At 49.4% G+C, this 15,756-nt stretch overlaps 1 protein-coding gene and 1 long non-coding RNA gene across 7 annotated transcripts in view; one reads left to right on the top strand and one right to left on the bottom strand.

Moving 5' to 3' along the window:
* The window catches only part of LOC143161194 (serine/threonine-protein kinase TNNI3K), a 100,330-nt gene extending 89,691 nt beyond the window's left edge, over positions 1-10,639 (top strand). For 4 of the 6 annotated variants that reach the window (XM_076339907.1, XM_076339906.1, XM_076339905.1 and 1 more), the window contains 2 exons: positions 669-748; positions 10,450-10,639. In XM_076339907.1, coding sequence (XP_076196022.1) covers positions 669-748; positions 10,450-10,526 — 157 coding nt within the window. In that variant the 3' untranslated portion in view covers positions 10,527-10,639. Of the gene's footprint in view, positions 1-668; positions 749-8,890; positions 9,123-10,449 lie in introns of those variants that run through there. The other 2 variants (XM_076339903.1, XM_076339904.1) reach the window with 2 other exon arrangements.
* LOC143161197 (uncharacterized) lies at positions 9,230-15,738 on the bottom strand. The gene is made up of 2 exons (XR_012995485.1): positions 14,943-15,738; positions 9,230-12,441 (listed from the first exon to the last, which is right to left on the bottom strand). It is a non-coding gene; the product is annotated as an uncharacterized LOC143161197 (long non-coding RNA).
* Positions 15,739-15,756: the final 18 nt, after the last annotated feature.

Below are 15,756 nucleotides of genomic sequence, written 5' to 3'. Positions count from 1 at the left end.
GGGCTCTCCATCATACCTAAACTGTTCTGAAGCACCTCCATGCATTACTCTGCTCCCCCGTGCCATCGACTGTGTCACTGTAACCATTATCCCTTCTTTATTCTTTTGGCAGCTCCTTGGGCTAAATGAGAACGGGTTGGGCTTCTTGTTTTTGTGTGCGCTTGGTTTCTGTCTGCCTGTAATCTGAGAAGAGCTGGCAGGGGACGGTGCTGTACGTGATACCTCCTTAGGGTCAGGGATAAACAACCTGTTGGCAGAACAGCAGTTTTGGTCAATGACTGGAAGATAATTCAGTGATCTTCCTTGCCAGAGAAACTTATTTGCAGGAATCTGTTAGCAGTGATGCATAAAATACATTACAATGATCCTGGACTGATGCCTAGAATTGCTTCCAAAGTAGCAACATACAAACAGTTGTGACACCCCAGACAGTGTATTTGAGGGAAGTTACTCTGAGAACGAATGAAATGTGAGCGTGCGTGTGATTCATGTTCTTGCTTCATAACGTTTTTCTTGCTTTTTGTTTACTGCAAATGACAGTGGCTGGGCATCAGGCTGATGTATTTCATGTTACTGTCTTTTACTTCCAACTCTGTAGAAAAAGATCTCATGGTCTGGAGATGTGACTTTATCGGTCTTACGTAAACTGACACCTATCTAATTTGCAGCACTGGGCAACACCCTTCTCAGGGTCTGTCTTTGGATGACATGAGAAGAAACTTCCAGTATCCACCAATCGACAAAAATGGTGAGTTAATGTAGAATACTCCTCTGAGCATCTTGGTGTGGTTAACCAGGGCAGAGCTACAGTCTCCTGAGGTACCAGAAAGTCTCATGAGAAAACTAACGTACAGTGGAGGCTGCTGGTTACAGTCAGCCAGAGCTGGCGAGGCCTCACCCTGTGCTGCTTGCAGCTCGTGGCTGTTTTCACTGCATGCGCGCCCCAAGCACTTCAGAGCTGGGATGGTCCTTTCTGTCTACATGCATGGATCTGTGAATAAGGAGAAGATGTGGCATTATATCCTCAAGGCTGCTTCTGCAAAAAGTGGGCAAGACAGTCCTATTTCTGGAGTACCACGGGAGCATAAAATGACACAACATATTCTTTTCACTATTCGCACTCCTCTCTCAGAGGGCATCCCGTCGTTCTGCTCCCCTCCAGAACAGAGATGCCCTGACTGCTTCTTCCTCTTGCCTTCCTGGCTTTCTGTCCTACCACATTCGAGTGTGTGTTCATGCATTGCCACACAAACAGCTGTCCAGCATTTCCTAGCCCCTGCGTTTGCAATCATCCCCAGTAAACCTCTCTTGCTAAACAGCCTTTGCTCTGGTCTTGTCTTGCAGGCAGCTCCTTGGGAGTCTGTTTCTCGCCCACCCTTTCTAAACGGCTCATAAACTCATTGCCTGGTTCTTTACAGTTTCCCAAGAATAGAATGGTTATCAGCTTAGAGCAGTTTTTAGCCCAGCAGCATAATGTATAAATAAATCCTTAAAATAAAGAGCATATGAAAATGTAGTTGGCATTAGGGTGGTATCAAGCAGACTGGATTCAGACATCGTGGGTAAATCTTTCTCTCTTGGTGTGGATCTGAAGGTCAGACTCTTAATCACCTTCGTGCCAATCTTCGTTCACACTAGGCTCAGCTGCTGCGTCCTAGAAAGACCTGCCACTGGTGTGAAACCGCTTTCAGTACATGCTGTCGGGGTCGTACGTGTTTTATGCTCAGGTGTGAAACAACAGCACCTCCCAGCTCAGTAACTTTCTGTGCAGCAATACTGAAGAGGGACTATACCTACTGAGTGCATGATTTTGGAAAACCTCCAGCTGCTGTCCAACGGTGCTGCTCCTTCCACCAGCGCCAGCTGATCTGTTTACCTGAACATCCTAAGCTGCTCCAGGGCCATGTCAATAGGACAGCCCCGCCCCATTTCAGTGCTGACACACAGCCAGGGCCCGTCCACTGCGGCTGCTGTGTTTGCTGAGCAAATGTCAGCACAGCATCCGCAGTTACCTTTGCCTGACAACACCACCACAGACCGTGCTTCCATCATCTGCCCGGAGCCATGCAGATATTCTGGATCTTGTCACCCCCAGGACAGGTGTCCTGTCCAGGGAGCCCTGGAGACAGAGCAAAGCAAGAAGGTGTCTTCTGAAACCATTACTAGAGGGATCACCATACCAGAGCACGGCAGTACACCCGGCGACACCAAATGCAAAACCAGGCTCTGATACACTCTTACAACAGCACGACAGACCCGGCAGAGAACAAGGCTTTAGCACTGCCCGTGCCAGCCACGTCTGTTCTGAAAGCTGGGTAGAGGTTTTTTTCATCAGTACTCGTATCAGACTTTAGCATGTGATGGACAAAGGAGGCAAACAAAAATGGCAGGAGCCGTGAGGCTGACATGGCAGAGAATGACAGTGACATCCTCAGTACCAAGGAGTGGGGCTGGGCTTTGATGGACAACACAGACTTCTAAGGAATCATAGAATCATAGAATCATTGAGGTTGGAAAAGACCTCCAAGATCATCGAGTCCAACCGTCAACCCAACACCACCATGCCCACTAAACCATGTCCCTAAGCGCCTCATCTACACGTCTTTTAAATACCTCCAGGGATGGGGACTCCACCACTTCCCGGGGCAGCCTGTTCCAATGTTTCACCACTCTTTCAGTAAAGAAATTTTTCCTTACATCCAATCTAAACCTCCCCTGCCGCAACTTGAGGCCATTTCCTCTCGTCCTATCGCTTGTTACTTCAGAGAAAAGACCAACACCCACCTCGCTACAACCTCCTTTCAGGTAGTTGTAGAGAGCGATGAGGTCTCCCCTCAGCCTCCTTTTCTCCAGGCTAAACAGTCCCAGTTCCCTCAGCGGCTCCTCATAAGACTTGTTCTCCAGACCCTTCACCAGCCTCGTTGCCCTTCTCTGGACACACTCTAACACCTCAATGTCCTTCTTGTAGTGAGGGGCCCAAAACTGAACACAGTATTCGAGGTGCGGCCTCACCAGTGCCGAGTACAGGGGCACGATCACTTCCCTACTCCTGCTGGCCACACTATTTCTGATACAGACCAGGATGCCATTGGCCTTCTTGGCCACCTGGGCACACTGCCGGCTCATGTTCAGCCGGCTGTCGACCAGCACCCCCAGGTCCTTCTCTGCTGGGCAGCTTTCCAGCCACTCTTCCCCAAGCCTGTAGCGCTGCATGGGGTTGTTGTGGCCAAAGTGCAGGACCCGGCACTTGGCCTTGTTGAACCTCATACAGTTGGCCTGGGCCCATCGATCCAGCCTGTCCAGGTCCCTCTGCAGAGCCTTCCTACCCTCGAGCAGATCAACGCTCCCGCCCAACTTGGTGTCGTCTGCAAACTTAGTGAGGGTGCACTCAATCCCCTCATCCAGATCATCAATAAAGATATTAAACAAGACCGGCCCCAGTACTGAGCCCTGGGGAACACCGCTCGTGACAGGCCGCCAACTGGATGTAACTCCATTCACCACAACTCTCTGGGCCCGGCCGTCCAGCCAGTTTTTGACCCAGCGCAGAGTACACCTGTCTAAGCCGTGAGCCGCCAGCTTCTCTAGGAGAATGCTGTGGGAGACAGTGTCAAAGGCCTTGCTGAAGTCCAGGTAGACCACATCCACAGCCTTTCCCTCGTCCACTAGGCGGGTCACCTGGTCATAGAAGGAGATCAGGTTGGTCAGGCAGGACCTGCCTTTCATGAATCCGTGCTGGCTAGGCCGGATCCCCTGGTTGTCCCGCTCATGCCTTGTGAGCGCCCTCAAGATGAACCGCTCCATAATCTTCCCCGGCACCGAGGTCAGGCTGACAGGCCTGTAGTTCCCCGGATCCTCCTTCCGGCCCTTCTTGTGGATGGGCGTCACATTGGCAAGCCTCCAGTCATCCGGGACCTCCCCCGTTAACCAGGACTGCTGATAAATGATGGAGAGCGGCTTGGCGAGCACCTCCGCCAGCTCCCTCAGCACTCTCGGGTGGATCCCATCCGGCCCCATAGACTTGTGAGTGTCCAGGTGGCATAGCAGGTCATTGACTGCTTCCTCTTGGATTATGGGGGGTTCATCCTGCTCGCCGTCCCCGTCTTCCAGCTCGGGGGGCCGAGTACCCTGAGGATAACTGGTCTGCCTGTTAAAGACTGAGGCAAAGAAGGCATTGAGTACCTCAGCCTTTTCCTCATCCTCGGTGGCAACGTTCCCCCCCGCATCCAATAAGGGATGGAGATTCTCCTTAGCTCTCTTCTTGTCATTAATCTATTTGTAAAAACTTTTTTTGTTGTCTTTAACGACAGCGGCCAGATTGCGTTCTAGCTGGGCTTTTGCCTTTCTCATTTCCTCTCTGCACGACCTAACGAGATCCCTGTACTCTTCCTGAGTCGCCTGCCCCTTCTTCCACAAGCGGTAAACTCTCCTTTTTTTCCTGAGTCCCAGCAAGAGCTCCCCGTTCAGCCAGGCCGGTCGTCTTCCCCGCCTGTTCTTCTTACGGCGTACAGGGACAGCCTGCTCCTGCGCCTTTAAGACTTCCTTCTTGAAGATTGTCCAGCCTTCCTGGACCCGTTTGCCCTTCAGGACCGTCTCCCATGGGACTCTCTCAACCAACGTCCTGAACAGGCCAAAGTCCGCCCTCCGGAAGTCCATGGTTGTGGTTTTGCTGCCCCCCCTCCTTACTTCACCAAGAAGCGAGAATTCTATCATTTCATGGTCGCTAAGCCCAAGACGGCCTCCGACCACCACATCTCCCACCAGTCCTTCTCTGTTTGTAAACAGCAGGTCGAGCGAGGCACCTCCCCTGGTAGGCTCACTTACCAGCTGTGTCAGGAAGTTGTCTTCCACACACTCCAGGAACCTCCTAGACTGCTTCCTCTCTGCCGTGTTGTATTTCCAGCAGATGTCCAGGAAGTTGAAGTCCCCCACGAGAACAAGGGCTAGCGATTGAGAGACTTCTGCCAGCCGCTTATAGAACGCTTCATCCGCCCCTTCATCCTGGTTGGGTGGTCTATAACAGACTCCCAGCAGGATATCTGCCTCGTTGGCCTTCCCCCTCATCCTTACCCATAGACACTCAACCGTACCATCATCACAATCGTTGAGCTCTATACAATCAAAACACTCCCTAACATACAGGGCCACCCCACCGCCTATCCTTCCTCGCCTGTCCCTTCTGAAGAGTCTATAGCCATCCATTGCAGCACTCCAGTCATGAGAGTCACCCCACCATGTTTCTGTGATGGCGACTAAGTCATATCTCTCCCGCTGCACAATGGCTTCCAGCTCCTCCTGCTTGCCGCCCATGCTGCGTGCATTGGTGTAGATGCACTTGAGCTGGGCTATCGATTTCGCCCCCGGCATCGGCACGCCACCCCTCGGCTCATCTCTAGCGAGCCTGGTTTTATCCCCTTCCCCCTTCGAACCTAGTTTAAAGCCCTCTCAATGAGCCCTGCCAATTCATGAGCCATGATCCTTTTTCCCTTGTGAGACAGCTGGACTCCGTCTGTCACCAGCAGGCCCGGTGCCATGTAAACCTCCCCATGATCAAAAAAGCCAAAATTCCTCCGATGGCACCAGCCCCTGAGCCACGCGTTGATCAGGTGTGTTTTCCTGCTCCTTTCAGTATCCTTCCCTGCCACTGTAGGGATAGAGGAAAACACTACCTGTGCTCCCGATCCTTGAACCAGTCGCCCCAGTGCCCTGAAGTCCCTTTTGATCGCTGCAGGACTTCTCTCTGCAACCTCATCACTGCCAGCCTGTATAACCAGCAGCGGGTAGTAATCAGAAGGCCGTACCAGCCCAGGGAGCTTCCTAGTGATGTCTCTGACCCGGGCTCCAGGGAGGCAGCAGACTTCCCTGTGGGACGGGTCCGGTCGGCATATCGGGCCCTCTGTTCCCCTCAGAAGGGAATCGCCTATGACAATTACCCTCCTTTTTTTCTTAGCAGCGGCAGTCATAATGCGTGGGGCTGACTGCCTCACCCTAGGCGACCCCCCGGATGGACCTTCGTCTACATCCTCGCTTGCCTGGCCCTCAAGTTCCAGGGCTCCATATCTGTTGTGTAAAGGCAACCGGGAAGGTGAGGGAGGCCGGGCGGGGGTTTGCCTGGCACGCCGAGCAGGGACCCGTTTCCATCCCCCCCCGTCGCTTAGGTCCCCTCTTTCTACCTGGTGGCAAGAAGGCAGGGGATCCTCTGCTTCTCGCGGAGCCTCCTTCTGCTGCCTCTGCCTCAGGGACGATAGGGTGCAGCTCCACCAATCTATCTCCCTCTCACACTCCCGGATACTCCTCAACCTTTCCACCTCCTCCTTCAGCTCTGCCACCAGGCCGAGCAGATCATCCACCTGGTCACACCGCACACAGGTGGTGTCTCTGCCGCCCTCCGGTAGAGCTGACAGGCTCAGGCACTCCCTGCAGCCAGAGACCTGGACAGCTGTATGCTTGCGTGTGAGCTCCGTCTGGGTCGCCACATTCCTTCTGGCGACGGCTTTCGGCCGAGTGGAAACCATAGCCGGTCCTCTTCTCGGAAGCCTACGATAACCAGTTGAGTTGGCCTCTGGAGCCGGGAGCGGGGCTGTGCCTTGCCCGCTCGCCTTCCCTGCACGCCCTGCCCGTGCAAACTGCCGCGCAAACTGCCGCGCCACGTCCTGTTTGCCCGCCCTGTTCGCCGCGCTCCGGGTCGCTCGCGCTCCCTGGGGCTGCTCTTCTAAGTGAGGGGGTTTGGCCGCCGCCCCTCTTGTCCCCGCCCACGCTGAGTCAGAGCTGCCGCTCGTCAGGAACGCCCTCCTCCGGCTCGGGGAATGGCGGGGCTGGGGCTCCCTCTCGCTCCCTGCGCTTTTGCTTTTCGCGGGTTTGGCCGCGGTTTTGCCGCTTCAGGAAGGGTCCCCCGTCGCGATCCTCCGCTCCGGAGCCCTTCGCCTCGGTGGCTTCGCTGAAATGGCGGGTACAGTGTACAGAATACACGTGTACACCACAGTCGCTGCCACCCAGGAGTGCCCAGCGGGAAGGTGTCTCTGTGTTTGCTGTGAGCAGAGTTGTTTTGTGCTGTGTAGTCTCTGTTTCTCTGAGGCACAGCTGCTGAGTACGTACAAGGAAAACATGTTTTCCTCTATGCTTTATGTTTACATGTGTTTTTCTGTATGTTCAAATGACAACCGTGTTGAGTGGACCCATTGACTTTACAGTGTTGCCATCTTCATTCAGAGTTTGCTGCTGTCCCCTGCCCTGGGGCCTTCTCACTCCTCTCCTGGCATCTGCTCCCTTTCCTGCCACTTCCCAACCTGTTTTGTCACCAGGAGAATTCAGTGTTCTGTTCTGCCCAAAGCATATATCAGAAGCTCATCAACTCATCGTCTTTGCTGTTTTTCACTGGCCTCAGCACTCCTTCCTCTTGCACTCCTTCCTCTCCTCTGAACTGAGCACACTGGGTGAGAAAAAGAGAAAACCTGGTCATATAAATATTTACTGAGTACAAGCCTAACAGCAGCGTTGCTGTCATAACGAGTAGTGAGGTAATGACCTTCGAAACTGAAAAAAGAACAAAAACTTCGTTATTACTTGCTCTATGCGGATTCCACAGCTGCAGAGAGCAGTTCCTCGGGGCACAGCTTTCATCAGGTACCTGGCAACTGGAAAACTTGAGGAGGAAGAAAACAAGAATGAAAAAGAACGTTTAGTGAACTCCTAGAGTGAGACCATCCAGGCAAGACTGGAGAGGGTTTCTCAAGCCTGTATTAAAAAGGGACACAAGGGAATGAAGGGCTGGTGGAGAAGAGACTCTCCATGGCTGCATTTAAGCTGTGGGATTAAGGAGTGATTTCAGACTCCACTCATGAGACCTCAAGATTTATTTTCAAATATACCTGTTCCTTGAATTAGTTTCCACAGCAGGGAACCAAAGCATGCGAGTGGGAAAGGAGGTGGCCCCAGCCAGACCTCCACATTGCTGGTCAGGATACCAGGACCATGGTGCAGCACAGCTTGATCACAGCCAAGAGCTGGCCAAGCTGAGCCTTGCGCTAACTCAGGTAACAATGGAAAAAGCCAGGGTGGCACAGAGGAAAGTGAAGATCCTGGCTGCTAGACACAACAGGACTGGAAAAGCTACTTCTTGCCACATACTTCATTTCAGCAGGCTTAGGCAGCTCGAAGTTCAGTCCTGCAGTGTCACCAGGATATGTATCTCGAGGAACAGCAGAATCACTGTCCCTTGTTGCAAAGCACCCCAGCTGCTCTGGAAGCCCACCATAGCACTCTGCAGCCCAGCCACCCCTTGCTCTGACTGCATCCCATGCTTTGAGATCCTGGTAGAGTGATCAAGCCATTGCAATGCATAGCGGCACACCAGAAGACAGAAAGCCCTGAGCCCTTTTTTATTAGAGTGCTTGGTCTAATGACTGCAAATATTTGCACTCTTTATTTATGCCACATAAACCAATTTCACTGCTGTCTCTCCCCATTCATGTCCATTTTGATCTTTTTTCTGTTTGCTTTTTGCCTAATGTTTCCATTATCCTCATTTGCACTTGCAGTCTATAAACAATAAAGAATACATTCACTGTTTTTCTTTCTCAGTAAAAGCCCCAAAAGCACCCTGCTCCCATTCCTGCAAGAGCCTTTCTGATAGTGAACAATTTTCTTCATTGAGTGTATTTGAAAATAGGAATTCTGCAAATAAACACAGCCCTGTCTTCTTCAGTGAAAGCAAAGGGCCAGCTCTTCACGGGAAGTTTCACAAATTGTGAGTTAAACAGTACATTGAAAGCAGTGAAATCACACAAGGCAGATATACAATGCCCAAAGAAAACTGTATATCCTCTAAAATTTAAGATAGGTGTAAACATGGAGTTTAACTTTGCCTTTGGCTTCTCCTTGCTCACTACAGCTCTCAGACACTGGCAGACAAGCTCATGATGCTGCTGCAACAGTCACCAAAGTTTCCCAACTGCAAAGGCCCTGGCAAGGCTTGAAGCACAAGGAAGTGCATGCACCCACTGAGTAGTTACACGACAGTGCAAGCCCAGGCTGTGGCGTAGCATAGCGTCATCCCTCTTGGCACTTGGAAAGGGCACCATCCATCTGAGAAGAGATGCACCAGTGGCAGGCAAGAAAGGACCCCTGGGAGTGAGGCAAGCCAAGCATCCTCATGGTCTTAATCCTGGCTGGTATGAAACTCACAGGCACTACAAGGAAAAGGAAAAAACGTAGGATGTGGTCGAGGGTGTTGGAAACATGAAAGCATTTATTAAAGTGAAGGTTCCCCACTGTGAGGCAGCAGTAAGGCAAATGGAAGTGATGGTGGAGCATGTGGACAGTCTCCCACCCAGCGTGAACAGTGCAAAGTATTGCCACCACGGCTGGAGAGGTCCTCAAAAGTACGTCCTGCTCTTGTAATGTGCCCCATTGCAGACCGTCGTTCCTCACATACACAGTGACGCACCGTGGCTTTGGCTTCAGCGAGGACACATGCTACCTTCACCTCACAGGACACATTCAGCACGCACAAGAACAGTCGCAGCATTAAGGCCCAGCATATTTAGGATATGAGTGAGATTCCCTTAAGGAAAGCTTTGCTGCCAGCTTTCAAAGCATAGTGTGTCATGATTAGGAGATAAACCAAGGTTGCTTATGGATTACAGCTTAGGGATGCCATGGTCAGTACTGTTGTAATTACCAGAGTCTTAATCTTGTGCAGCTGTGTGTCTTTTATGCGTGGCAACAGGAATTTGGCACACAGGAGCCTTAGCAATGTTTTCTAACCCTTCTCCCACCCCTGCGCCCCAGAAAGTTTTCATGTTCTAGTTTCTCCGCTCTCCTGTTTCCCAGGCATCTGAGTATCTCTATACAATGCCTAGTTATCAAGAAATTTGAGTTGGCTCCACTGGATTTTTAATGTTAGTACAGTAAAATAAGAAGCGTGGGAGCAGCTGACCCCTGACACCGTGTAAAGAAACAATGCCACAGTTTCTCTGGCATTGTTGGAGCACCTCATTGGAAATACAGTGCTGGCAAGAGCAGTTGCTTTCTGTTTTGCAGTGTCAAGAATTAAAGTATTTTAAAAACACTTATCAGAATGCTTATTTTGAGCCCTCCGAAGATCTAGTTGAAAGGGAAAAGGGAATTTTTTTTAATGGCAAACATCCACTGTGTTATTAGAACATCGAGATTCATGTTTTTATGTCAGTCACCAAAGATTCTTTGTGCTTGATTACTGTGAATTCATTGCATGAATGACAGGGTCTGTTTACTTCCTATTTAAATTTTTCCTCAGCAGATGATACTGAATGGAGATTTGGAGACAGCAAAAAGGTATCAGCATGGTCTGTGCCTATTTATCTCAAAATGATATGCACATTATTTTGTTGACATTGTCACTGCAGGGAAAGGTCGGGGAGAACTGCTGCTATGTTGAGCCACACACGAACTTCTCTCTGCATCTTGCAGGCTACGTGTCGGATCCCATGAGTACCATGAGGTTTCATTCCTGCAGCAGCAGTGGCAGCTTTGAAGAAAGCAGCTGACAACATGAACCGTCCGCCTGCAGAGAGACACGCCATCAACCGGCAACAACAGTTCTCACCACATCAGCCTAACTAACTCCCAGGCATCGTGTGTTACACTGAAGATCCCTAAACTGAACAGCTTTATTTGTTGATGGCAAATGTCCCTGTCATAAGTTCTGCTCTAGCATCTTTCTCTGCTGACCCGCTCGAGGGTTAGGTTTTTTTGGTGGTGTGCATCTATTCTTTAACGAAGTGAATGTCCACAAGGAACGCTGCGCTTTCATCTTGAGCATTAACAATTTGAGGAGATGAAAGTAAAAATGCATCTGTTACAGTTTCAGAGCTCCAAGGCAAGTTGTTGTTACCTTGGACTGCACTAAGGCATGGGGCTATCAGCCCTCCCTGACCGGTAGGTGCCAGGGAGCTGCCAGCCCAGTCCCCATCAAGAAAAAGAGCAGCCTGTTACTCCCCACCACCATCCAGGCCACCGTGGAGGCAAAGTTGTTCCTGCTCCCAGCTTCTGAACCAGGTCGTTTCTTTTTTGAGTTCCCCGCAGTCCTAGTCACGTCCCGTGTCTCATTTTCATCACCATGGGCTCACGCAGGTCTCCAGCAGAGCAGCCCCATGTCTGCAGCTCTTCAGAGCCCTGATCTTTGGATGCTTTCCTGCTCGCTGAGAATAAAGAGGTATTTCTGTGGCCATCTTAATTGTACTCTTCCAGACATTTGTGTTTTCTTATCCACTTTCTTGTTTTGGTTTGAGTGATTGTTTTTCCCAAAGAGTGTAAGCTTTTGTTCAGACATTTGCTTACAAAAAGCAACACAGACACTCCAAAACAAACTTTAAACCAGAAGGAAAATATGCAAAATTGCGTCATCTTAACACAGTGCAAAGTCGCATTTTTGACTTGAAGCAAAACTGCAGCAGAGTGCCATCTAGCGCCTGCTGAGCTAGATGAGCTGAATGAGTGCCATGGCTGGGCTTTGCAACAGCAACTCTGATCACTGGAAATTAAAAAAAAAAAAAAAAAAAAAAAAAAAAAGAGGTAGGGCAGGAGAACTTGAACTCTTCTTCTAGAAGCAATTACAGAGTTAATTATGCTGCTATTTTCTGGGGTCTTTTTTCAAATTAGCAAAATTTAGCTGCAAGCGATCCTGCTGTAATATTATTCCTTAACTGGATTCAAAGACACAACTCTCTTATCGGCTGAGTAGAAATCAGTGTTCACAATTGCTGTGTGTTGCTTTGTGGATATTATTCAGGATGTTGGTTTCTTCTGACTATGATCCCTGCACCAAGGTCTGTGATGAGGTATCGTGCAGTGCAACACACATGAACTGTAAATGTATAGTAGGCTCTACCGACTCACATCTTCCATGCACGTCATTAATTTCACAGTCCTGAAGCAATAAAAATGGGGAAGATTTCACTTAGCAAGGTTTACAGGTGTTTTGTCATTGTTTTGTTTCACTTTCTGAAAAATTCAATGGGGAAGAAAGGGAAATAAAGCTGAACATCAAGTGTTGCAGATCCGCTGTCAGCCCCTGGTACCACTCAGTGGTTACTTTCTGTTCTGTTTGGTTCATGTTTCAGTTGCAGTCTCATTCACACCAACAGTCTGCTGGGCTAATGTCAACGTTAGAAGAAATACACAGAAAGGTCTTGGATGCAGCTCACTACAGGACTTGTCAGACCCTATATGAAACCCTCCAACCCCTGTATGAAGTACAGCTGGGAAAACCATCCCATCGCCACGAGCGGCTGCTCAGTGAGCATCCTGTCCCACTCTGCCCCGGCAGGAGCAGAAGAGCGGGCTGCCTCAGCGCCTGGCCAGGAAGGACTGATGACTGTCAGCACCAGCTCCTCTGGTCCAGCGCCAGCCTCTGTGCCTTCGCTGCAGTCTGTGGGCTAACGCAGTGCCACCTCTTCCAACCTACTGAGAGAAACACATTTTTACATTGAGTTTCATGTGAGGAGGCCTTGCAAGGCACTGCTCTTGCTTTCAGCTCTTTCTCTCTGACTCACACTTCTTCCTTTTTGTGGCAGAACTCAGAAAGCTCTGACACTCACATTCACAAAATATTGTCATTACCTCTGAATCGCACCAACAGACATCATGGCAGCCTCTTCCTCATTGAGGCTGAGCCAGTTTTTGTGACCAGCTAGCCCTCTCAGTTTAACGCCTAAATGTCGTGAAACTGAGGAATTCAGTGCAGCAAAAAAAAGAAAGCATCAGTGCAGCGTCCTGGCTGCAGACCAGCGTTTCAGGGGACTAAACACTGCTTACCACTGGAAAGGAGCTGCTGACAGCCTGTTGTACTTCCCTGGATACCGTCACAACTTTCAGAGACGATGAGCATTTGCTCTGAGCATGCCTCTGGAAAAATCCACAGAGAACTCTCCACTCCATCTTTGCAAAGCTTTAGCAATAAGTCAGTGTCACAACATGGGCAATGCTATGTCAAATCACCAAGAGCTTTAATAAAAAGGAGCAAAAGGAAGCTTCAGTCTTTCCCATGGATCAAAGGAGATCATCAACCATCATCGTAACTTTTCAAACCAATGATTAGCTTTGTTATTTTGCAAATGCCTTGTCTGGCAGGAATATTTCCCACTATGGCTATAGAATTTACGGAGCTTATGGCTTGAAACAGGATTAGCCAATGAGACAGGAGATACCCCTGCACAAGGACTCCACTAACCCTGCAGCATCCGAGCTGAGGGGCAGGCACATCTGCATGACAAAATGCAAACAGCCAGAATTTGTTCAGGTTAAAAACACCCTCCTTGATCATTTCCCATTTTTGGTTCCTGAAAGCAGAAAAAGAGCGTAAAACACAAATTAGTATTCTGCCCTCTCGGATAAATCACTGGGGGGGGGAGGGAAGGAGGTGTCCCCTGAACAAATTCCAGTTCTTTGCTAACAAACAGTTCTGACCTTGGTGCTAACACCCTCCAGGTCAAACACGACATAACCAACACACACTGAACTCAGCCATTCTGTTGTGTTTCCACTGTAACAATCCACTGTCCACACTGCAAACCCAACAAAACAACATCCAGATTTCTTTGCAACTGGAGGAAATATGTTGTATTCTTTCTAGAAGTAAAAGTGACACTGGAAATTGGCATGCTTTGAGGAATACGTGCAGAGCGGACGGGAGAAGGTGCATTTGGGATGCTGATGAAAATTCCCTACCTGACTAGCTAACTGACCAGATGTTTCATACGGTAAAGCTACTGAAGCACAGGTAGGGAATAAGCTGAAGAAGGGAGGGGTGGACAGAGCTTAGATCTCATTCCTTGGTTTTTGCACTGGCCAGTGTATGACACGCTAACAGGGCAGAAAGGATCCATTGTCATATCTGAAAAATCAGTTCCAGCATTAAGCTTCCTTTTCAACAGGAATTTTTTCTTACAAATACCTCTGCTCTATGTCTTTTTCCCTTGCTTAAAACAATCACACAATGACTCTTCATTAATACAGCAGCTGTACCTGAAAACCAGAACCTAAACTGGATTAGAGAAGAGAAAATAGAGCAAGGAAAGTAGAGCTCATTTGCATTAATGCCTCTATGTACTCACTTATACCTGAGCTGCTTGGTATGACCTCTGAGCACTTCCTTGGAAAGTGTCAGAAGTGGACACACGGAAACAACAAAAAAAAAAATCAGAAAGCTTTTGAAGGCAAAACTTTTGTAGTTTAGAAAGCTCTTTACAAGGCCAACTGCTTGCAAATAAATTTCCCAGTAATTTAAATTACTGGCTCCTTGAAGAAAACAATGTATTAGTTAATTGGTCTCTAGGAGAAACATCAGGCTTAGGGGGAAAGCGCGCGTCATAGGAGTGATCAGTTATTAATACAAATGAAAACTCTGAAAAATGTAAATTACTGAACAGAACATGCTCTAAAGTTGTTTGCAGGAATGAAACTAGTTTGTGCCGTTCCCAGAGAAGCCCAAGGAGCCCAGCACACTGAAATATTTATAAAGAATGAGACACTCCAAGGATTCTTACCCTGCTTTTAAGACCCGCCAGTGCCTGGTAGCTATGGCAATATTTTGAATTGTTTAACGTATCAGTAATAGATGATCTAGATTAAAATAAACTGGTGTCCAACCAAACAAGTGCATGCACCGCAACCAGGAGCGAGTCTGGCGTCGCCGCAGCAGAGGCTGTGCTGCCCTGGCCGCACGGCAGGGCTGTGCCAGCAGAGGCCTGGCCTGGGGGCAGCCCACGGGGCTGGAGGTGTTTTCCTGCGGGGTGGCCCCTGCCAGCTTCCCGGGCGGCTTCAGAGAGCCCAAGGCACGGCGGGGCCACCTGGGAGGCTCGGCTGGCACAGCCCCGCCAGGCAGGCAGAGGGGTCGGTCGCACTTGATTTGTACGGCTGAGCCCACAAAACACTACAGAAAATTCCCAGCCAGAGAAACCCACCTTGTAGCATGAGCGCTTGTTTAAGACAGATGCACGCACCACCTGCAAGGCGCTCCCCACTGCAAACTTTCCAGGCGATGGCTGTGAAGATCACCACCTTGCATCCCTGCTAGGGATGCCAGAGGCTTGGTACCTGGTTCCAGGAGCTGGACTCGGAACAAACTTTCTCATACCGTGTCCATAGTACACAGCTGGCATTCTTTTTCAGCTGGTGAAATGCATCTATTTAGCCTGTGTAATGTCACAAGGTATGATTTCAGCTGTGTAAGCCAGTAATGATACATCCGAGGCACAATCATCAGCATCCAGTGACAAGCCACTGAGAATACCTGACAGTTTGGGGAGTTAAAAAAAGCCTTTGTGATGAGCCAAAAATGAGTTTTGCCAGTGGCAACGCTATTAGATCGTTTGCTTTTCTCACATATGTTCAGTTTAACAATGTCTCCTTTTTTTCTTTTATTTGGTGCGCATCTTGTTTTTCCCTAAGTGCCACCTACATTTTTTCACTCTGAAGTTAATTACTAACTAACAATGGATAGGAGAGCAGAAATTACCACGGGTAGCATATCCAAAACCATAAAATTATCCATTTTGATGGTTTTGCTTCTTACCAAAATTCCACCTGCTCAGATTACAGGCATGCCCATGTTTTGAAAGTTGTTTTTTTTTTTCAACAACATTTCAAAGTCCCAAGAACGCCCTGAAGTGTAGCCAGCAACAAGCCTGGATCCCCAAGGAGAGAGAAGCCCCCCCTGCATGCCACCCACCCGGCAGCACAGGGCACCTGTGCACGCTGGAGGGCTCGCTTGCCTGT

This window comes from Aptenodytes patagonicus, chromosome 5, assembly GCF_965638725.1.
Source record: "Aptenodytes patagonicus chromosome 5, bAptPat1.pri.cur, whole genome shotgun sequence".
Taxonomy (NCBI): Eukaryota; Metazoa; Chordata; class Aves; order Sphenisciformes; family Spheniscidae; genus Aptenodytes; species Aptenodytes patagonicus.
Note: the sequence above shows the minus strand (reverse complement) of the source record. Positions and strands in the feature narration are given on the sequence as shown.